We start from the raw sequence: 23,307 nt of genomic DNA on the forward strand, positions 1-23,307 counted from the left end.
ATAAAGCTGGTTCTTTTTCATGATTTCTGGCGAGCAGATTCTACATTCGACCGGTAGGCCTAATACTTTTGTCCCAACCGTCTGCATATTTGAAATGAAACACTCTGCATATTTGAAATGAAATGACTCCTCTTTGGGTTTTATTTTTGCACAAAAATTTTTTAAAAGTGTAGGCCCATATACACGTTTTCACTATAGCAAGTTTCTAGTTATTTGTGCTTTTTGTTGTTGTTGTTTTTTAATGGAAAAAGAAAAACTACAACTAACGACATTTTGGGTTTTATTGATAATTTACACAACAGGCTCAAATGCAATTAAGTTCTACATACATACATGTTTAGTCTTAATCTATAAAGCAACTTTGGTAATTTTCTTTGAGGTATATTTATGAAGTACAGGTTTTAAAGAAAATCACAAAAATATTCAGCTTGCCACTGATCATTTTTGTGAATTTAACAGAGAACAAAGTCTTCAAGTTTATAATCCAGTGACTCACTCACAGCCACACTTCATAAATCAAAAAATCCCCGGGTAAGTACACTGGTACCCCCAAGATAATTTTGTTGGAAATCACCCAGAGAAATCCATTTTCCCTGTAATTAAGTCAATATTTTCATTCTCTACAGGCATCTCAAAAAAGACTTTAGCTATCTCCTGTGGCTCTGAGGAAAGAAAGAAACATTTAATTAAGGCAAGCATGTCCAAACAGTGAGAATATATACAAATCATTCAGCACTGCCTTTCTCTTGTCCCAAAGACATCACTTGTATTGAGACATATATGCCTAAAAGCTTTTCATGAAAGAGCCAAAATGTCTGTCTGACTTTGAACTTCAGTCAGTGCCCTGGTATTGGGACATAATGCCCCAAAAGTTTTTCCTGAAGAGCCAGAAGTTCGTGTCTGGTTATAACTTACCACCTGAAACAAGCCGCACACATGAATGAATAAATGAAGACATATGTGGCTACTGAAAAGTAACCCACAAATCATTTTCAACCAGGTGGTTCACTTCTACCATGAAAGACTGCTAAGCTGAAGCCAAGCTTAGTTCAAGTATTCATCTGATCTGTCACCAAATGCCCAGATTTTAATGTAATCCTCTGTTTTATAAAATCAGAGCATGGTTCTTCATTTTGAGTGTTGCTATCTTATATGTTTCCTCTTCCAGATTCACTCTTCCACCATCTGATACATGAAGGGGCAAGATAATCTCACCTCTGATAGCTGCCTGAAAAAGAAACAACTATTCCCTTAGAAAAATACAACATAGCTCAAGAATATTTCAGATATTACCAACCTGCAGACTCAAAAGGTTTGACTATTGAATTTACATGCTAAATAAGTGAAATATTGTAATATTTACAGTACACAAACTGAGAAATGTTATAATATATGCCTGAAAACTGGTCCTTCAAAAGTAATGATGATAAAAAGGTTTATTCTTCTATTGTCTTCTTTAGCCTCTTGAATGTATCTCAACTGGGAAAGCAGCCTACTGGACACCTACTGATTCTATGCTAACAGATAAAGCATCAAACTTTAAACCTCACTGTAAAAATCAGTTCAGAGTGTCTCATTTTCTTTTTGTATCAGAAATTCAAATCCACAAAATATTTCATGCTTCACTGGAGAAATTCACTGCTTGGAATTATGTATAAGAAGTGAAGAATGGATTGTTAAAACCATCAGAAACTACTTATCAAATTAGTGTTATTAAAAAGAATGTTCATGTTAGAAGTACCAATAATAAGCAAATGTGGAAATGTTCCGATGACAGTTAAAATGCTTCATCCTCTGGTTTTCTTTAAGATGTTCCCTTTTAGTTCCAAGTATCTCTACAATTTCAGGCCTTGAGATCACTAGCTTTCGACAGTCATGCCAGTCTTGTTCTTATTTAGTAGATCAAAAGTTCTCTGAAGCATAATGAGTGAGCTCTTTAACTGCAAACAAAATTAATTTTCAAAATCAGTTAAACATTTTTTCTTCTTTTTATGCCAAATGTTTATATTTATATTCAATATAGTTTGTTTTATACTGATGCCCAAATAGAAGACTGAATTTATAAAACACTTCGGTATGACTGCTAAGCTCCTCCTGTCCGCTGTGGTCCTGCACCTCTCCCTCCACTGTCCTGCAGTACATGCTGCCCCCAGCAGATGGGTTTTCTAAATGGTTTCTCAGGTTGCACTGGTCTCTCCACTATCCCCCAAATGAATGTGGTTTTCCCTGCAGGCCTCTGTTGCTATTATGCTCAACCTTGTCTTCATCCATTTAGAATTTCCCCATCCCCACCCTTTCTGTGTTGCCTTCCATAATCATCCCGCCTTTAAACTCCCAAAGTTTTACCACTTACTTGACACTTAACATTGTACTTTTTTATGGTTTTTAACAATACACATGGACATCTGATTTCTCTAATAAAATTACAGGCAACTTGAGAGCAAGAATTCTGTTTTATGCTTCTTTATATTCATTCATTTGTTCATTCATTCAGCAAATGTTAATTACTGACCTATTACATGCTGGGTATGTACTAAGCAGAGCACTGGGTATACAATGGTAGACCAGAAAGGCACTAAACCTGCCTTCATGGAGCTTACTGCCCAGTGAGGAATACAGAACTGAAACGAATTATCACATATATAAATATATAATTCCACAAGGCATTAAGTTTTTGACTGGAGGAAGGCAGTGTCATTTTCTGAAATACGTAAGGTAGAGGAGAGTCAGTCTGGCTCAGGATGAAAACTGAGTTCTGTTTTGGACATGATCAGTTAGTGGTGGCCCGTTAGCATCCAGGTGAAGATGCCAGTCATCAGGTAACTGCGTGAGCCTGGAGCTCAGGGAAGAAGTCCGGGTAAGAGAGATGGATTTGGGAATCAATAGCATGTGTAGCACAAGCAAGGGGAGTGGATGAGACTACCTAATGGGAAGTAGAGAAGAAGGGAAGAGAATCTAATGCAAAAGGCCTAGAAGTACTAGGCCAGGGAGAGGAGATGGTTTTAACCAGCAAAAAGCAGTTTTGGTTTATGCTAAGTACAAGAGACAGTCACAAAGACCATAATAATTCCATTTATGTGAAATGCCAAGAGTGAGCAAACCTATAGATATAAAAAGTAGATTAGTGATTGTAGGAGTTGAGAGACTGCTAATGGGTACAGGATTTCATTTGGGGGTGATAAAAATGCTCTGGAATTTAGGCAGTGGTGATGGCTGTACAACTTTGTGAATATGCTAGAAATTCTTTAAAAGGTGAATTTTATAATATGTCATTTATATCACACAAAAGCTCGGTTTTTCTTTTTTTCTTAATTAAAATTTCTTTTTTTTTTTTAAGATTTTATTTATTTATTTGACAGAGAGAGAGAGAAAGAGAGCACAACAGGGGGAGCAGCAGGCAGAGGGAGAGGGAGAAGCAGATTCACAGAGCAGGGAGCCTAATGCGGGGCTCAATCACAGGGCCGTGGAATCATGACCTGAGCTGAAGGCAGACACTCAACAACTGAGCCACCCAGGTGCCCCAGGGTTTTCCATGGTTTAAGTCGGAATAAAGAGAAAAGGACTAAAAATGAGGATTATACAAAAAAAAGTGTTGAGACCATCCTATGCCCTGCCCTCCTGCAGCCCTCTTACTTTCACTCTGCTCCTAAAATGCTGGCAGCCAGCCCTTAATCCTTCAGATGGAGACTGGAAGGCTATTCTCTATGGAAACTGACCAATTTAAGAGGAAGGACCTAAAGATAGTGATACCAGGATTTCTCAACCAACAGCCCTGCCAGATCTACAGAGAAGTTCAGGGTACATCAACCCAATCCACGTTAAGAGCTTGAGAGCTTCTGATCCACACAAGTAGACAGCCAAAGACTATAGACATCTAGTGAAATCCTCTTACTCTAAGGATAGAAATCAAAACAGGGGGAAAGGATCTTGATGGAAAGCGAGTAGGCAAGAAGAAGGAGAAAAATTTTTAACCTTCAGTAATAAGATCAGAGAGATGAAGATACTATAGTCATTTTAAAAGATCACAATGGTATTTTAAAAAAAAAGAAAATTCAGGAAAGTAATAGGTCTTTGAAATTAAAAACTTGTTAGCAAAAATTGAAAGATAGAAGAATGTGAAGATTAAGTTGAGGAACTCTGAGGAAGCAGAACAAAAAAGCAAAGAGACAGAAGCTGGAAAGAAAAAATAAGATTAGACAGCCTGTCCAAAAGAAGGCAGACATCGGAATTACAGGAGCCCTAGAAAGTCAGAAGAGGGAGAGTGGAGGGGACAAGATCATCAACTGTGTAACTCAGTATTTCCCAGAACTAAAGGGCCTGAATTTCCAGACTGAAGAATGAGAAATGGTAACAGCCTCAGAATTCTCAACACTGGAAGCTGAAAAACAATGGAGCAATGCTCTGAAGGAACACTGTTTCCAACCTAAAATTCTATCCCCAGCCAAACTATTAATCAAGGGGAAGGACAGAATAAAAACTTCTAGGGAAGAAGACACTAGGGAAGTCTTAAAATATTTACCTCCACGTTCTCTTTCTCAGGAAGCTACTAGAGGATGTGCTCCATTAAAAGAAAGGAGTAAACCAAGAAAGCAGAAAACATTGTGGATATAGGAAACAGAGAGGGTATTCAACAGGAATCCCCAGGCTGAGAGCTGTGCACCTGCAGAGAGGGCCCCTGGGCCTGACTAGAGACAGCCAGAAGACTCCACTCATAGAATACCTGAGGTGAATGAAGGTTAAAAGAGGCAGTGCTGTAGGAGAGGAGATACTTATAAATAATACAATAAACTAATCAATTGTCATAAAACAATTTCAAGGATAAGAAAAAGCACAGAAAAGAAAAAGTAGTCATGGTTTATTCCATGGCTCAGCTCAGAATAGAAAACTTAATCAAAACAAAGCAAACACTGGATATTGATCTAACCAAAATTATAACTTCCTTGGGAGGATGGGGGAATCAGAAAAGAGGACAAGAAGAGATGAAAGAAAAGAAAACCTTTGTCTTCCATAATAGGAGGTCGAAAGGTCATGTCTAAAATGGAAAAATCAAGAAGTATCAATATATGCTTGTTAATGGAGGTAAACACAAAAAGAAACTAAAAGTTAAAGATTGTTGTGTTTGGCACAGTACATAGTGCGACTGCTGTTTTTCTGAAAAAACCTTGTAGAAAAGTTAACTATGTGAAGGAGCCACTTTGGTGAAAATAAAACCTTAAAAAAGTGAATGGGTTATGAAGGATAAAATAGTGACAGCCACAGCAGACAACTCTGAAAAAGCCAGACTGTGAAAGACAGTGAGAGAGATGGGCAGGAGGAGAAGGATGTGGATGGTGTGGGTGCTTTAATGTAGGAGAGCGCACAGCAGGACCATGTGCAGATGGGAACGATCCAGCTGACCAGGGAAACTGAAAACAGGATGCTGGAGGGTGATGGATGGAGTCTCCCACTAACACCTGCTGGTAATCTCCCTACAGGCAGAGCACTGCTCATGGACAAGAGGATGGGATGCGGCAACTGGAGTTCTCTAGATTTGGGTATAGAAGGAGAGAAAAAACTCTCTTTCCTCCTGAGGCAAGGTTATCAGTAGAAAGAAGGGGAAATAAGATGCTGAGGAGGAAAAATGGAAATATGACCCACTCTTGCCAGGGGAGGGAGAATGGAGAATGTCACCAGCAGCTGTAGCTACTGTGCATTAGAAGAATGCCTAGTGGAAGGTGTCACCTTTAATGCCCCACGTGGTATCCTGAAAAATGCTCAATAACTGGATCTTCTAAAAAAACAAACCAATGCACAGAAGAAAGAATGGAAGGAAACAAAATATTAATGACTGAATGCTAAAACTATAGGTTTTCTTCTCTTCCACTACTCTCCAGTTTTCAATCTTGAAAAGTATGCATATACTATATCATAATGGAAATAGTAATCTTTATTTTTCAAAGGGAATCCTAAGTTTTGGTTCATGGAACTGAGCAGCACATACTGATAATACTGTGTTCAAGAGATAAATGTTTATAGCAAAACATTTAAATAACCTAAATGGTCATTCTTCAGCGGAGAACTGGTGAAATAATTAATTGTACCACATTTATACAGTTTGAATTCTATGCAGTTGTTTAAAAAAGAGGAAGTCCTTTATATGCTAATATCAAAGCATCTCCAAGAAATATGGATATTAGATAAAATAACAGTGTATACAGGATCTACCCTTTTTATGAAAACAGTTACTATTAAGCATAAATTTTTATATAGAAGCATCAATAAAAAGAATGAGTTAGATGTATACAGTTGCCCTTTGAACAACATGGGTTTGAACGGCATGGGACCACTTGTACACAGAGTTTTTTACAGGACACCACTATAAATGTGTTTTCTCTTATGATTTTCTTAATAACATTTTCTTTTTTCTAGCTTAACTTTATTATAAAAATATAGCATATAATACATATAACATACAAAATAACAATTGACTGTGTTATCAGTAAGGCTTCTGCTAAACAGTAGGCTATATGTAGTTAAGTTCCTGGGGAGTCAAAAGTTATACACAATTTTCGACTACGTAGGTGTCAGCACCCCTAACCCCACCATTATTTAAGAGTCAAATGTTCATGTTGACAAGGAAACATCTTCAAAATATATTACTAATTATAAAATGAGGGCATACAACAGTGTATACAGTAGGCTTTGATTTTGAAAAAAATACAAGTGACTATACATGTAAAATGCATCATACAGAAACTGGTAAGGGTAGTTGCCTCTAGGAGGAGAGTTTCTTCAAACAATGGTATCGTGACTCTTCTCACAACCAGAGGAGCAGCTGGTTCATACCTCTATGAAAGTACTAAGTCCTACAGTACCTGTTCGAGCATCAAGATGGAGTCTCGGAGCACTCCTTTTAAACGATGGGCCTGGTCTTTTTTCTTTTGAATATTTTCCACTCTTGACACCATATCAGAGGCTAAACTGGGGGGCAAAAAAAAAAACTTAAAAATCGGGAATATTTTCTGATCTTTCATTTCTAAAAACCATTCATGTCCTATAAATTTGCAAATAAACAAAAAAACTTTCTGACTACAGAATAGTTAGCAGATCCAAATCTCTAAACCAGAATTAAGTTTTCTACAACTAAAGAATTATTGAAATAATAATAGGTTGGGGGTAAAGACTTACTGCAAAGATCTCTCATCTTGGAGGTGGAGATGGTAAAAGGACTGAGCAGCATATTCTATCTTTGACAGCTTCAGAAACAGCGTCACATTCAACAGAACTAGCAACAGCAAACTAGGCAGAGCAAATAATACCTGGTTAATTCACTCTTGTCTGGGCCTAAAGCTCGGCTCATATGGAATAGACACACCAAACTCTAAAAATGTATGTTGTTCTAGAGTAGTTTCCAATTGTTACTATTTAAATCAGTTAGTCCTATTTTATTATATGAAATAATTATATTTAGGTATTAAATAGTGAAGAAAAGGTTGAAAGGTAACTACATTGACAGTCAAGTCCTCAAAGAAAGCAGGTTGGGATTGTCCCTGATATGTCTCTTCTCTGGGAGGAATCCCAGCCAGACCTGAGGTGCAACCACCAGCTTAGAAATCTACCAGATAAGCTTTCCAGATCTATTTTTGGGTGCCTCTAGCTTAAGCAATTATACACCCATAATGCTGCACTTCAAAAAAAAAAAAATGAAGATCAATATAGACTTGATCTTACATATATGAACAGGCACCTTACTCCTATGGAAAACCAAAACAAATTTTTTAAATTACTATCCAGCAAAAATTTCTTCTAGTTCAACTTAGACAAAGGAAACATGAAATCCCAAATATACATGAATGTTGTCATATATAAAATGTTACATGCTAATGAAATTGCTCTATTTGTTCTCATAGCAGCCTTTCAATTGATGGATATATTTCTTATTATTCATATATGCAAATATGTAGGTGGCATCATATCTCTCTTATTTTTTGTTAAAATGTTGGCTTACCCTTAAAAATATACAGTATTCATCTGTACCTGCCCAGAAGAGGATTTTGCTAAAAATGAGACCTAAGGTAAGAGCAAGAACTGAAATGGTATGTAAATCAACATTTCAACATCTGACTATAAATTTTTTGCATAGTACCATAAAAGATAATATTTAATATTCAAAATTGTCATAGCAAACCAACTTAAGGAGCATATGAAAACCTTTTGTATATCAAACATTTTCTACATTCTGAAATCTATATTTAGAAAAAGCAGCTGGTATGCTTCATTCCAAAAAATATTCACCAAGAGTATATCACCCAGTCAGAACCAATTCAATTAAATCTAACTGACTTCCTCAATACTCAAATACAGCCGTGTAAAAAATAGTCTAAGTATGTCTTCCTGAGTAGATTCTTGCTCAAGACCTACTAACTCAATCTCCGGGACTGGGGTCTAGAAGTCTGCATTTTAGAAAGTAATCTTAAAGGGTAAGAATCACTGGTCTAATTAAATAGTGCAAAATAACACTATTGGGATCTTACCAGCTACATATATAAATATTCTCTTTAAGTTTATGGAACTTCCAATAAAAATCTATGATGGTAGAAAAAAGATTAATTAAAAAAAACATTAGTGGTGTCTGGGTGGCTTAGTCAGTTAAGCGTCTGATGCTTGATCTCTGCTCAGGTCATGATCTCAGGGTTGTGAGTTCCAGCCCTGTGTTGGGCTCCATGTATGAAGCCTACCTAATTAACTAACTAATTAATTAAAAACATTTATTGGCTGTGTACTTGGCATTTGCTCAAATTTAATAATTACCCTGAAAATAAAAAACTATCAGATTGAAGCATATAAAATTAATGTTTTTATAGATCAAAATTAGTTAAATAGGGCAAATTTCTACACAATAACGTACAAATCCAAATTCTTTTAGAAACTATTAAAAGATATGTGAAGACACAAGCAAAAAAAGCACTCAAAACAAATACTTACAAAATACTCATCACCACAATAAGGGCAATGTTATAGCTTTCCATTTCCTTTTTCTTTCCTGCAAATCACACACACAAAAACATATTAAAACAGGATTGTGATTAACAATGGTTAAAATTTAATTTCATTTGAAAAGAACTAGAGAAGAAAATTTTTACATTTGTAAAGACAACTTGATGTAAATTCCCAACACCCTTTGTTGATTTCTAATATCTTCACTAATTTGAAACAAATCCACAAAAAGAAAACCTACAACAGGGGCGCCTGGGTGGCTCAGTGGGTAAAAGCCTCTGCCTTTGGCTCAGGTCATGATCCTAGGGTCCTGGGATCGAGCCCCACATTGGGCTCTCTGCTCAGCAGGGAGCCTGCTTCCTCCTCTCTCTGACTGCCTCTCTGCTTATCTGTAATCTCTGTCTGTCAAATAAATAAATAAAATCTTTAAAAAAAAAAAAACTACAACACTCTTGCAAATTCAGCCTACATTAAAAATTAATTTGCTCTAAAATAAGAAATTCAAAGTATCATGTATGATCTCTAGCTAAGTTCCATCTCTGCAAATAATGTTTAAGCTGGGTTTGTGTACAATGCTTCTCCCCTTAAAAAAGTTTTTTAATCATCCTCACCTGTTCTCTGTTGCCCTAACTTTAAATTCCAAAACTAAAATATTATTAAGCTTAAATAGCAGATAAACATTCACACTAAGATATAAGCCTTAAAAGAGGAATTTTGATAAGTAGAGGGGTGAGAAGGAAGACAGTTTTGTAGTTCTGAGAGGGAGGAAGTAACAGTACAGACAAGGTGTTTTCAAAATTGAAAGTGGGGATAATAAAAGTCAAATTCCATCTTTGGAACTTTTGGGGCTGGACCTGAGAGTACATAAGAATTAAAAACATACAAGCACTTTAGTACTCTCAAGGGTAGAAATCAAATGTCCGTAATATGCGAGGTCAAAAATTCTTGAGTGAAGCGTCTAGCAGCCAGGGACGGTGGTAGGGACTGGTGACTTGGGGAGCACATGCTCTGTCTATTGGAGATGCTACTACTAAGCTCTGACTGATTGTTGCTGTGAAGGAATTTGAGTCCAGAACTGTCAGATCTGAGTTTTCATATAAAAACATCCAATTTTTAAAATATCACACAGGCCCCATAAAATCCATCGACTGGCCAGATGCCTGCCATTTTGCAACTGCTTCTTTACATTTATACATTAGTTATTTTTTTTTTTTTTAAAGATTTTATTTATTTATTTGAGAGAGAAACAGTGAGAGAGAGCATGAGCGAGGAGAAGGTCAGAGAGCGAAGCAGACTCCCCATGGAGCTGGGAGCCTGATGCGGGACTCGATCCCGGGACTCCGGGATCATGACCTGAGCCGAAGGCAGTCGTCCAACCAACTGAGCCACCCAGGCGTCCCACATTAGTTATTTTTAAAGAACTCAGATAAACATTAACAGAAAAGAAGAGGAAAAAGGAAAAAAAAAAAAAAAGAAGAGGAAAAAGGGAGACCTCCTAACTGACATGTCTATAAATAAGACACCTACTAAGCTTGATGTAAGTAAACTATAATCTTCCATCTCTGTTTACCCGATAGCAGCTACCTGAAATATCCCCTCTGGCATCTAAGCCCACATCTCCAGAAGAACGCTGAGAAGAAAGTTTAGGAACTGTTTCTGCTGTTCGGTTGAATGTTCGCCTTCTCCTTCTCAAGCCACTAAGTTTTCCAGTGTCCTCAATGGACTGATTTAACATAGATTCTTCCATTAACAAGTCTGATTCTAAGAAGGAAAAAAGAAAGCTTTAGACAGTGGAGAAACTTCAACTATAAGATACAGGGGCAGGAGGAGTTGTTTTGTTTTTATGGGTTTGTTTTGTTTTGATTTTTAAGCCTTGGTAACTTTAACTATTACTTAAGTTCTCATGGCCTAGATCCAAACCTTACTCTTAATAAAAAGTTTTGGAGGGTAAAGTGATCCTCTAATGAGGGGTCACTACTCTAGGAAGAATTATCTATATTAATAAATGATGGGATCATCAGAGCAAATTCACCATGTGCTATATTAAATATTAACATAATGATTTCAGTTATGAAAACAACAGGCTACCCATTTACATTGGCGCATTAGAAAGACTTCCAAGATATTTTGTGGTAGCTGATTGTCAATATCAAAGGAAGAAGTAGCATATTATAGGTCTAGTTTTCAATGAGGGTTTGTAAAAAAGTAAGTCCTAATAAGGAAAATCTGCAAACAACCTAAAAACCTCATTTTTGTCATTTGTTTCAACCTTTCCTTCACCAGACTTTTTATTAGAAGCTCATTATCCAGTGGCCAAACTAATTTTTGAATTTCATTTTCTTTGCTCCTGATTAGGAGTTTAATAATGAATAGCCAAGAGAGAAGAGCAAGGAAAATAATCAACAAATTAGATGATGAAGACTTAGTTTACCCTGAACTCACTGACCCTGCTTTTCTTTAACCAGAATTAATTATTGGAGCACATGGGTTGCCCAGTCATTAAGCATCTGCCTTTAGCTTGGGTCATGATCCTGGTCGGGGTTCTGGGATCGAGACCCGCATCGGGCTCCCCACTCAGCAGGAAGCCTGCTTCTGCCTCTCCCACTCCCCCTGCTTGTGTTCCCTCTCTTGCTGTCTCTCTCTCTCTGTCAAATAAATAGATAAAATCTTAAAAAAAAGAATTAATTTATAGTCATGTATATATATTTTTTGTCATGTTTTATTTTAAGTAATATCCAAACGTAACAATATCACTTCCCCAGTCTACTACCCATCGCCACCAAATCCATACATGTACATGATACCTACCATTGCTAAGTGGTCCTGCGTAAGCCCAGAGAAACTGCATTCCTAAGGACTGCTGGCAGGGCGGGGGTGTGGCGGTGGGGAGACACCAAGGAGCACAAGTACGTATTTGTGATCAAGTTACACAGTCTCTCACTGCAGTCCGCTTTCTTGGCTCCTTGAAGAGGCTGTGATAGCTCCTAACTGTGATCTTGGACAAGTCACTTAACTTCTCTCTCTTTCAGTATTTATTCTTTAGTAAAATGGGAAAAAATAAAATACCTACCCCACAGGTTTCTAAGGGACTAATATTTATCAAGCACACAAACACATCTGGCATATAATAAACATAATGTAAGTGTTTGTTAGACCAATTAAAATTAAGAGTTTTCAAATTCCAAGTGGGGTATAGTTAGAACCACTTCAGTGGGAGTCAATCCAACGTCATCTACTAGTTCCAGTTATGAAGCCAAATGAAGAATCAATCTGTTTTGTTAATAAATACTATCTTTACAAAAATAGATAAATGAAGAAATTTACAAACCAAGCTGTTTGAAATAGTCCTCCAAGGAACTCCAGGAATTCTTTTCAATTAGAGATTTGATAATGGCCCATGGTTGTTTTCTGTATTTCAAATCAGTGGAAACTCTAATAAAATAAGGAGGAAAGAAGAATAATTCTTTAAAGGAAAGAATTTAGTTCTATTAACATTGCAATTAAGTGTAAGATTATATTCAGTGGAAAGCCAAAAAGACTCAAAATCATTAGATCATAAAAGAAAATTTGTTCACTGATGAGGACTTCTTTAAAAATTGCTGTTTGCTGCTAATAACTTCATGAAATTTTCCTTCTAAGTACTTGGCATTTCATTTTTTTCTATCTCTAGCCCTGAGTTTTCTTTACTTAAATAGCAATAAAGGCTCAAAATAAATTCTAAATTTCCTAAACACCTTTTATAAAAAATCTCTAGTGGTCATAAATTAGGTGAAAGTAACTACATTGGCTAAGACCAAGCAAAGCCCATAGTGGGCCATCACTATCTTTGATGCAACCATTTCTGATTTCCCATTGCAACAATGTGCTAACCATGTGCTCCTGACATTAAATAGGGCCCTATGATTAGTTCTGGCCACTGGACTATGAACACAGTTCCACAACTTTCTCTTCCTGTAGCAACAGCAATGACACATATTCTGGATTGTGTTGCTCCAGGATGTCAAAGCACTCATCACCGTGTGGCCTTGAGTGAGGAACCCCATTCCTCTGCTGACATGACATGTAATCTGAGCAAGGAATAAAGCTTGGTTGTGTAAGGCTACTAAGATTTTAGGATTGATATGTATGTTCCAGAACATGATCTCACCTAGCCTGACTAAAACACTCATTTATGATAGCTCACCTCAGCCGGCATTTCTGTTTTGAGGATCGGATGATATGGTATCTGTTCAGGGTATAGAAGTAATCATGGTAGGGAACATCATGTGTCAGGACTTCTGAATCTACCAAATAAAATTGTGCTTCCCGACTTTCTTTATACAGTGTCTGCCAAAATAAATTAAAAATAATTTTGCATGTACAAGTTTAATATATTGAAATCCTTGCCAATTTAGAATATATATATATAACTAGAATTCCTCCTCAAACCAGAAGAGCCTCCATGTTGGCTGTGCTGTCTATGAACTGAGAAGACAGGATCCACAGAAGTAGATTTTGCTGCCTCTCTGCCATTTCATTGCATAATCATTTTTTTCTTTCTTTCAGGTTTGAGGAAGAAAGAGAAAATTTATAGTTTCTTGTGTATGTTATTAGTTTACAAAGAATTTTAAATGTTCCTGATAGGGGAACAATTCAAAATTCAGTTGAACGAAGCGAGGATCCACTCCAAAATTCTTAAAAATTTAACAATCACCCTTCACCAAAATAGTGAAGGAAGAGGATTTCCAAAGAAAACACAGCTTTCCCAAAACAGAATTTAGAGCATTTGATGACAAAGCCTTCCTCATTTTAATCATGGCTTTTCAAGGTTATCAAAGACCCCAATATCAAAATACCAAACTTTTCTTAAATATTTGAAAATCTTTTGAAAAAAAAATTTAAGTCCTTTTTAACATTGGGCAAAAGCCACAACCACAAAACTAGTTCAGATGTTAAGATATTTTCTATTTGCAGACCAGATACATTACACTTCAGTACAATTTGGTCAAACACAAACTCCACTATACAGTCAGTGCCACGCTGGCCACTGAGGAGAGCACTGAGTATCTTCTAATCTCTTCCCATACACCACGGCTGCCCTCTAGTTATTTGGCCCTCATTCCAATTGGAGTTAGGCCCTATTAGGCCCTAACAATCCAAATTGTAACTGGATTCCAGTACTGTTCTTTTTAAAACCCTTTATTATAAAAAAGTTCAAACATACACAAAAATAGAAATGAAGTGTAATGAAGCCTCACAAACTCATCAACCAGCTTGAACAACATTAACTCTTGCCAGTCCTGCTTTGTCCCTATCCCAACCCCACACTCCCTCCCTCCACCACCATGCTCTGCCTAGCTAGATTACTTTTAAAGGATACCCTAGATATCAGTATAATTTTATTCTTAAATATGCCAGTGTATCTCTTTATAATTTCTTTATTGTGTCTTTAAAAGATACTCTTTTCTTTAAAGCATAGCTGCAATACCACTACTACATGTAAAAATCAGCAATTCCTTAAATCTCATAAATATATTTTTAGTTGGTTGGTTTGAATTAGGATTGGGATGATTTGGTTAATATGTCTCTTAAATCTTCTTTTAATCTGACAGTTTCTCCTCCTTTTTTTTTTTTTTTTGCCACTTATTTCTTAAAATTGTCTTGTAAACTGGTGACTGACAGGCATCTTCTCTCGCCCCACACAATATGATATTTTGGAATACTGACAGAGTAGACATACCTGTTTTTCAGTGGCAGCAGTGCACTTTCCAGTAAGTGGATTATTAAGGACTATAGTGTAGGTCATGGTTCTCAGTTGATCACCTCCAGGTTCTACTTTCCAAGGGGTGGACACTACATCTAATAACAGCAAACATAAAAAGAGTTGGTTCTAAAAATCTGAAGAGTATGACTTAAAATGGAATCAGAGGTAGGTTTTTTGTCTTATTATATTGTTATATTATTTTATTATTTTGTATATATTATATTGTATTATATTATTATTATATTGTACACCTGAAATTAATATACAGTGTTATATTAGCTTCAGGTATACAATATGATTGAACAATTCTATACTTTACCTATGATAAATGTACTTTTTTTTTTAATATTTTATTTCTTTGACAGAGATTACAAGTAGGCAGAGAGAGGGGAAGCAGGCTCCCTGCTGAGCAGAGAGCCCAATGCGGGGCTACGATCCCAGGACCCTGGGATCATGACTTGAGCTGAAAACAGAGGCTCTAACCCACTGAGCCACCCAGGTGTCCCTATGATAAATGTACTCTTAATTTCCTTCACGTATTTCACCCATCCCCACCCCATGCACCTTCCTTCTGGCTACCACCAATTTGTTCTCTGTATTTAGGTCTGGCTTTTTGTCTCTTTTGTTCTTTGTTATTTCTTTTGTTTTCTTAAATTCCGCATATGAATGAAATCATATTGTATTTGTCTTTCTTCATCTTATTTCACTTTGCATTATACCCTCCACGCCCATCCATGTTGTTGGAAATGGCAAAATCTCATTCTTTTTTATGGATGGGTAATATTCCATTATATATATCTATACACACACACACACATATGTACCATTCTTTATCCATTCATCAATTGATGGGCACCTGGGTTTCTTCCATATCTGTCCTATTATAAATAATGCTGCAATAAACTTGGGGGTACATTTATCTTTTTGAATTAATGCTTTCATTTTCTTTGGGTAAAGATTCAATAATGTAATTACTGGATCATACAGTAATTCTATTTTTAATATTTTTCAGGAAGCTCCCTACCGTTTTCCACAGTGACTGCACTAATTTGCATTCCCACCAACAGTGCACAAGTGTTCCTTTTTCCTCTACATCCTTGCCAACACTTGTTATGTCCTGTGTTTTTGATTCTAGCCATTCTGACAGGTGTGAGGTGATATCTCCTTGTGGTTTTGATTTGCATTTCCCTGATGCTCAATGGAAAGAAGTAGTTTTTAGTTATTTCCATTTTTATTTTTGGACAGTCCTAACTTCATTATGACTGTTATCATTTCAACACTAAAGTAAAATCAAACATAAGGCACTATTCTTGTATATGACATATTCCGCATCTTGATTCATTTACTTCTAAACTGTTATCTATTAATACACATTAACAACAAATTAAAAGTTGTTTCATCTGGAGTTTTCATTTTGAAGTTCCCAGTACCTGGAAAGAGAAGTAATGGCACCTGCCTTATCAAACACAAACAGAACAACTTTTTAACATTCCAATTATTAAATAGGACAAAACCTTGAAAGGCATTTGCCGTCATGTAAAAACAAGACCTTCAAAAAGAATAAAAATTAAAAAAAAAAAAAAGACCTTGATCCCAGCTTGTGGAAAAATCATGTTAATAAGAAATCATGTAATGTTAATAGCTTATCTGTCAAAATCTTTAATCAAGGAGGGAGCTATGGAATATAAATAACTATATAACTTTTCTATACTAAGAAAGCTGTAAGAAAATCTCTTTGTATTTATGGCAACATCTTGGTTAAAATTCTTATTTGCTTAATAATAACACAGTGAGGGCCACCTTGGTGGCTCAGCCAGGTAGACACTTCCCTTTGGCTCAGGTCATGATCTTGGGTGGGGGGTGGGGGAGGGGAGGACTGGGATCTGCTCATGCTCAGCAGGGAGTCTGCTTCTCCTCCTCTCTCTCCCCCTGGCCCCTCCCTAACTTGTGTGCTCTTTCAAAATATATTTATATATTTATTAAAAAATAATAATAACACAGTGAGTAAAAACATACTTTGAACAGAAATATATTTTAGAATATAGTACCATACAGCAAAGATCATTTAACAAGGCAAAGACTAGGAATATACAGGTAACCGCATCATGAACTCTTTTCAAAGATTTGACTAAATCACCTAATGCTGTTAGCACTCAAGGACTTAGGCAATTAGTATGCTTGACTGCTATTTGCTAACATCCTAAAATACAAATGCCTTTAACTAACCCATTACCCATTATCTGAACAAAATGAAGCAAGCTTTATGATATAGGCAATTTTACTCCACTTCTTTCATACAGCTGGGTTTCCAGATTTTTTGAGGGACCCCAAAGCAGCCTTTTCAGTATCTGAAAAAATCTTGAAGCTAAAATGACAGCATCTCAAACTATAGAATCTACCATGCAAAATTCTGTAATATATTATATATACACACTATTTATTTATTTATGATCTCTACACCCAATGTGGGGCTTGAACTCATGATCCCAAGATCAGGAGTTGCATGCTCTTCTGACTGAGCAGCCAGGCACCTTAACATACAGAATTTGCTGTAAAAAATAATTTATTCAGTTGTATACGAAAGAAGATACAAAATTTAATCTAAAATAATTTTCCAAAAATTATTCTGATCATGCCAGCCTATTTCAATAAATTATACAAATAATCCATTGCTAATTAGCAACAGAATTTTAAGATATCACTGAATTCTGCTGTTAACAAAGCAACTATTAACAAGGATAAAAGTATGTCTTCCACTTACATTGTCACCAACGTCACCAACAGTCCGACTGAATATCATGTAATGGAATATCATATAATTAACAATATTTTTGAATAATCAAGCCCCCCAGTACCTACGTAAAGCTCATCATGACAGAAAAAATTAGGGATGAAATTATAAGAAGAATGGCAACAATATACAAAGGACACATGTGTCATTCTGATATACTGAAATAAAGTAATAAAAAGCAGGAATTGCAGAATACCTTATAAATCCTTTAATGTAATAACATTTTAAAAATTGGTGAGTCTTCACACCCATTAGGATGGCTATTTTTACAAAGACTGAAAATAGTAAGTGCTGGCAAGGATGTGGAAAAATTGGAATCTTTACGTATTGCTGGGGGGGGGATGTAAAATGATGAAACCACTTGGAAAACAGTATGGCCGTTCCTCAAAAAGCTCACTACAGAATTACCCATAATCCAGTAATTCCATTCCTAGGTTTATACCCAAGGGAACTGAAAGTAGGGATTCAAACAGATATTTGTACATCACTGTTCACAGCAGCATTATTCCCAATAACTAAAATGTAGAAGCAACTCAAAACTCCATCAATGTATGAATGGATAAGCAAAAGGTGCTATATATACACAATGTAATAGTAATCAGCCTTAAAAAAAGGAAATTCTAACACATGCTACAACGTAGATAAACCTTGAAGACATGCTAAGTGAAATAAGCCAGTCACAAAGGAAAAAATATTGTGTGATTCCACTTACAAGAGGTACCTAAAGCAGCCAAATTTAAAGACACAAAGTAGAATGGTAGTCATCAGCAGCTGGGAGAAGGAGGAACGGAGACTTATGGTTTAATAGGTAGAGCTGCAGTTTGGGAAGATGAAACAGTTCTGGAGATGGATGGTAGTGATGTTTGCATAATGTGAATGTATTTAATGCCACTGAATTGAACACTTAAAAATAGTTCAAATGGTATATTTTATGTTATGTACATTTTGCCATCAAAAAAAAATGGTGAGGGACGCCTGGGTGGCTCAGTTGGTTAAGCAGCTGCCTTCGGCTCAGGTCATGATCCCAGCGTCCTGGGATCGAGTCCCACATCGGGCTCCTTGCTCGGCAGGGAGCCTGCTTCTCCCTCTGCCTCTGCCTTCCACTCTGTCTGCCTGTGCTCGCTCTCGCTCGCTCTCTCTCTGACAAATAAATAAATAAATAAATAATCTTTAAAAAAAAAAAAATTATTATTAAAAAAAAAAAATGGTGAATCTTGGGAATGGCTATATGGGTTTTATTATACTATTCTTGCAACATTTCTGAAGATTTATAATTTCCAAAATTAAAAAGCTGAATAGAAAGACTTAACACTGAGTTTTGAATTATAAAAGTAGTGTCACACAGCTGTAAACACAAATTTAAATACATACTTATTTAAAAGCTCCTTAATTAAAAAAAAATCCAATAGTACCATCTTAGTGCTAAATTAGATTAAATCCACAAACAACTGACTTTACACAAATCTTTCTGTTAAAAAAGAACTGTTTCTTAATATTATTAAAGAGAAGTCTTTGTGGGGCACCGAGGTGGCTCAGATGGTTAAGTGGCTCAGACCAATCCCAGAGTCCTGGGATGGAGCCCCATATTGAGCAGGAAGCCCACTTCGCCTTCTCCCTCTGCTGTTCCCCTGCTTGTTCTCTCTCTCAATCTCTCTCTCTCTCTCTCAAATCAATCAATAAATAATGTTTTTAAAATAATAAAAATAAAAAGAAGCCTTTGAACCCCACTCTCAAAACACTGAACTTTGATTACCAGATAACAAGTTCAGAAGAGAGCAGAATGGTGTGCAATCATAAATCATCTCCTTGGGAGCAAACCTTCTGACTAATTCTAGGTCTAAATAGCAACATTCCTATTACTGTTTATACTTGTAATTAGCCAGAAGCCTATGCTTCCAAAAGCCACTTGTAACCTCTGATAGCAAACGTAGTGACAAGAACAAACTTGAGGGGTGCCTGGCTGGCTCAGTCAGTTAAGCATCCTACTCTTGATTTTGGCTCAGGTCACGATCTCAGGGTCCTGGGATTAAGCACAGAGTTGGGGTCTGCGTTCAGTATGGAGTTTGCTTGAGATACTCTCTCCCTCCCCCTTTGTCTCTCCTTCTGCTCTCTCTCTCTCTCTCTCTCTCAAATAAATAAATAAGATCTATTGTTTTAAAAGGAAAGAAGAGAAAGAGAAAAAAAAAAAAAAAATTTCATTTCGTTCCAGTTAGTTCCTCATGGAACTTTGAGCCATTAAAATGGCAATGCAATTATCAACAGGCATCATCTTAGAATATTAAGAAAAATAACATATCCAACTCTTCTGAAATATCAAGTTCTCTAGACAGATAAGAATAGCAAGAAAATACAAAATAGATTCAGAAGAGATATATCAAATATAAGCTACTGAGGGAAGAAGAAAATTTGTATCCCCCAAATATTCTGCATTCTTAAAACTAAAAGAATGGGGGAAAAGATGATTTTTTTTAAACATGAAATTCTTAATATAATCACAGGGCTCAAAAGCTATCAATGATATAATCTACAAATATAATTATATTTACATAGGAGTTGCACATAAAGCAATAATATTTAATGGTTTAAAAAGTGGGGGCGCCTGGGTGGCTCAGTGGGTTAAGCCGCTGCCTTTGGCTCGGGTCATGATCTCAGGGTCCTGGGATCGAGTCCCGCATCGGGCTCTCTGCTCAGCAGGGAGCCTGCTTCCCTCTCTCTCTCTCTCTCTCTGCCTCTCCGACTACTTGTGATTTCTCTCTGTAAAATAAATCAATAAAATCTTTAAAAAATAAATAAATAAATAATAAATAAATAAATAAATAAAAGTGGCTTAATTATGAACTATATTTAAATTGACTGTAGAATAACTTTCTCTTTGACTATATCAAATGACTCAACTTATATGAATCTCTGCTGCTACTGTTTGCTATATAAAATTATAGCAAGCTAAACCATGTGCTCCCAAAGTTTATAAAATATTCTGGAATATTTAGGATAAAATCAGTTTCAAACGAACTATAAGCTTATTCGAGATGTTTACCAAAATAGAATTTTTAACACATAGAATCCTTTTTAATTTTTTTAAATTTATTTACTTTATTTGATAGACAAAGATTACAAGTAGGCAGAGAGGCAGGCAGAGAGAGAGAGGGAAGCAGGCTCCCTGATGAACTGAGAGCCTGATGCGGGACTTGATCCCAGGATGCTGGGATCATGACCTGGGCTGAACTGCAGAGGCTTTAACCCACTGAGACACCCAGGTGCCCTAGAATCCTTTTTATAAGTATAAATAATTACTTAGCTAGAATCTTTTGTATTTTCATTGAGATATACCATAGTCACTGCAATCAAAGAGTATAGCTCCATGAATTTGCACAAAGAAAACACACCTGTGTACCATCACCCAGATCAAGATAGATTTTACCAACATCCCAGAAGTTCCCTCCCACTCTCTACCCACCCAACACTCCACACAGTAAATACTATGCTGATTCTGTGTCCATAAATTAGTTTTACCTGTTTTGAACTTTATATTAAGAAACCATAGTATGTACTCTTTTGTGTCTGGCTTCTCTAGCTTAACATTAAATCTGTTAGATTTACGAATACTGTTAAAAGCAGCAGGAATTTGCTTTTTTTCATTGCTATATAGTATTCATTTTTGTAAACACACACAATTTGTTTACCCATTCTAGTAACTGGTGGATATTTGGGCTGTTTTGGTTTGGGACCATTATAAATATGCTGCCAAGAACACTATAGTACAAGTCATTCAGAGCACACATATATCCATTTCTGAAGGACACATACTTACTGGTAGAATTGCAGAGTCAGAGAGAATTTTTATGTTCAGCTTACTGCCAAACCATTTTGCAAAGTGAGTATACAAGTTTATACCTTACTAGAATCCAACTGCTCCACAATGGAATCCTTTTAAATAAGGTTCAACCAACTGAACTGCTACATTAATAAATAAACGGAGTTTTAGTTTCAAAGAGTTTGAACTTAATTGTAGGTAGGATCTGACTAGTTGAACAGTTAGTCAATGCTTACATGTACATTTAACCAAAATGCTTAAATACCAGTTTATATATCACCAAAATAAAATCAAAGCCTTATTTTCCTCCTGACAACATAGATCATTAATATAGGCTTAACTCTTAAAGGATAACAAAATTCTCCCATATTTATCATTAGATAAACACAAGACCAACCGATTATATTCCTAGAATTGGCAAATCTCTGCATAAAGCGTGAACTGGTGAAGAGCAATTCAAACATTCTTTCAGCACTGATATGAAAAACACGGTTGATATAAAGTCTTCCATGAAGATCTTTCTCAGGAATATTTTCTGGGGAAACAAACAAAAAAACCACAGGACTGAAGGGGAAGAAACCAAGTAATGGTAATTTCAAGATTTTGTTTTGTTTGTTTTGTTACAAAATGATTTTTAAATGTGATTACAATGATCAGCACATTCCAAAACACTATTAAAACTCTAAACTGGCATTATATACATAGGTACTGTATGTAAGTATACATAATATATATCTAATGAAACTATACATGATCAATGTTTCAGTCATCAAAACCCAAAAGATATAAAAATACCTAACTTAAATGATATCAAACTCCCATAATATATCACTCAAGAGTCAAAAGTGATAGGATTAATACTGGGACACACAGGAATGTATCTACCACAGCAATTAGCAGGTCTTATTTCTAAATGCTCATATATTCAGTATATATTAATTCGTGAATGGCTCTAACACTTGTTGCACTCACTAACTTGGAAGGCTGAATAATGTTTCCAGCCTGATTTAAAGCTGACTGCCCCAAGATAAGTATCATCATATTCACAACCTATTCTCAATACCACACATTAAAAGAACTAAGAAAAGTATTCTTCAAAGCTAAATAATGGAATATTACATTTTTCTGGGAGCCTGATAATGATAATGATGTTGAAAACTATTGATGGCAATAAAGAAACAATATATGTTTCTCCTCATGTTCCCTGGAAACATTATATAAAATAGCCCTGCTTATAGGGTACTTACTGTAAGTCAGGCACTGTACTAAGCACCTTACAGTATCCATTCATCCTGGGAGATGGGTGGTATCATCATCATCTCACCATATAGATGAGGAAAACTGAGGAACAGATTGCCAGAGCTCCATAACTAGTGACTAACTGAAATGGAACTTGAATTCACTGCAGCTCCAGGGCACACAAACTTATCCTCTATTTTATACTGCCAGGAGTTTAATTTAGAAAGGAAGGGAAAAAGAAAACGAAACGAAAGGGAAGAAAGGGAAGGGAAGGGTAGGGAAGGGAAGGAAAAAGGAAAGGAAAGGGTAAAAAGAGAGAGAGAGAGAGAGAGAAAGAAGAAAAAAGCTAGGAATAAGAGCCCGGTAAAAAGGAAATAAAGTAAAGCAATCCAATATGAAATTTTAATGATTTCAGGACTGGGATTATTTATCTCAAAGATCATGCTCCATCAATACAGAATAAAAATTGTGACAAGAGCTCATCATATTACAAGATATGCTCTAAAAATTAGCTGTGTAGAGCATCAGTCAATATTAAGCCCTTGGGAAGCAGTCTGGTCAAGTAAAGGCAGTAATCTAAGAATCAGAACAATTCTTCTTCCTTCATCCCAAGTATTGTTTTTTTTCTCCCTCATTAAATAATTTGTGCCTATTTTGCTACAGGTGCAAAGAACTTAGGGATATCAGGCAGATACGGATTTACCTTTTCCCTGCAACAATACTATGTGTAGGCATAAGCTAGTC

General features: G+C 36.1%; 1 protein-coding gene across 6 annotated transcripts in view; it reads right to left on the reverse strand.

Annotated features, from left to right (window-relative positions):
- Positions 1-267: 267 nt before the first annotated feature.
- The window catches only part of GRAMD1C (GRAM domain containing 1C), a 92,191-nt gene continuing 69,151 nt past the window's right edge, over positions 268-23,307 (reverse strand). For 5 of the 6 annotated variants that reach the window (XM_032348293.1, XM_032348311.1, XM_032348337.1 and 2 more), the window contains 9 exons: positions 21,722-21,859; positions 14,696-14,814; positions 13,160-13,302; positions 12,305-12,408; positions 10,561-10,737; positions 8,965-9,022; positions 7,168-7,278; positions 6,855-6,960; positions 268-1,940 (listed from right to left, as the gene is read on the reverse strand). In XM_032348293.1, coding sequence (XP_032204184.1) covers positions 1,860-1,940; positions 6,855-6,960; positions 7,168-7,278; positions 8,965-9,022; positions 10,561-10,737; positions 12,305-12,408; positions 13,160-13,302; positions 14,696-14,814; positions 21,722-21,859 — 1,037 coding nt within the window. In that variant the 3' untranslated portion in view covers positions 268-1,859. The remainder of the gene's footprint in view (positions 1,941-6,854; positions 6,961-7,167; positions 7,279-8,964; positions 9,023-10,560; positions 10,738-12,304; positions 12,409-13,159; positions 13,303-14,695; positions 14,815-21,721; positions 21,860-23,307) is intronic. The other variant, XM_032348301.1, reaches the window with a different exon arrangement.

Source organism: Mustela erminea, chromosome 1 (genome assembly GCF_009829155.1).
Source record: "Mustela erminea isolate mMusErm1 chromosome 1, mMusErm1.Pri, whole genome shotgun sequence".
Classification (NCBI taxonomy): domain Eukaryota; kingdom Metazoa; phylum Chordata; class Mammalia; order Carnivora; family Mustelidae; genus Mustela; species Mustela erminea.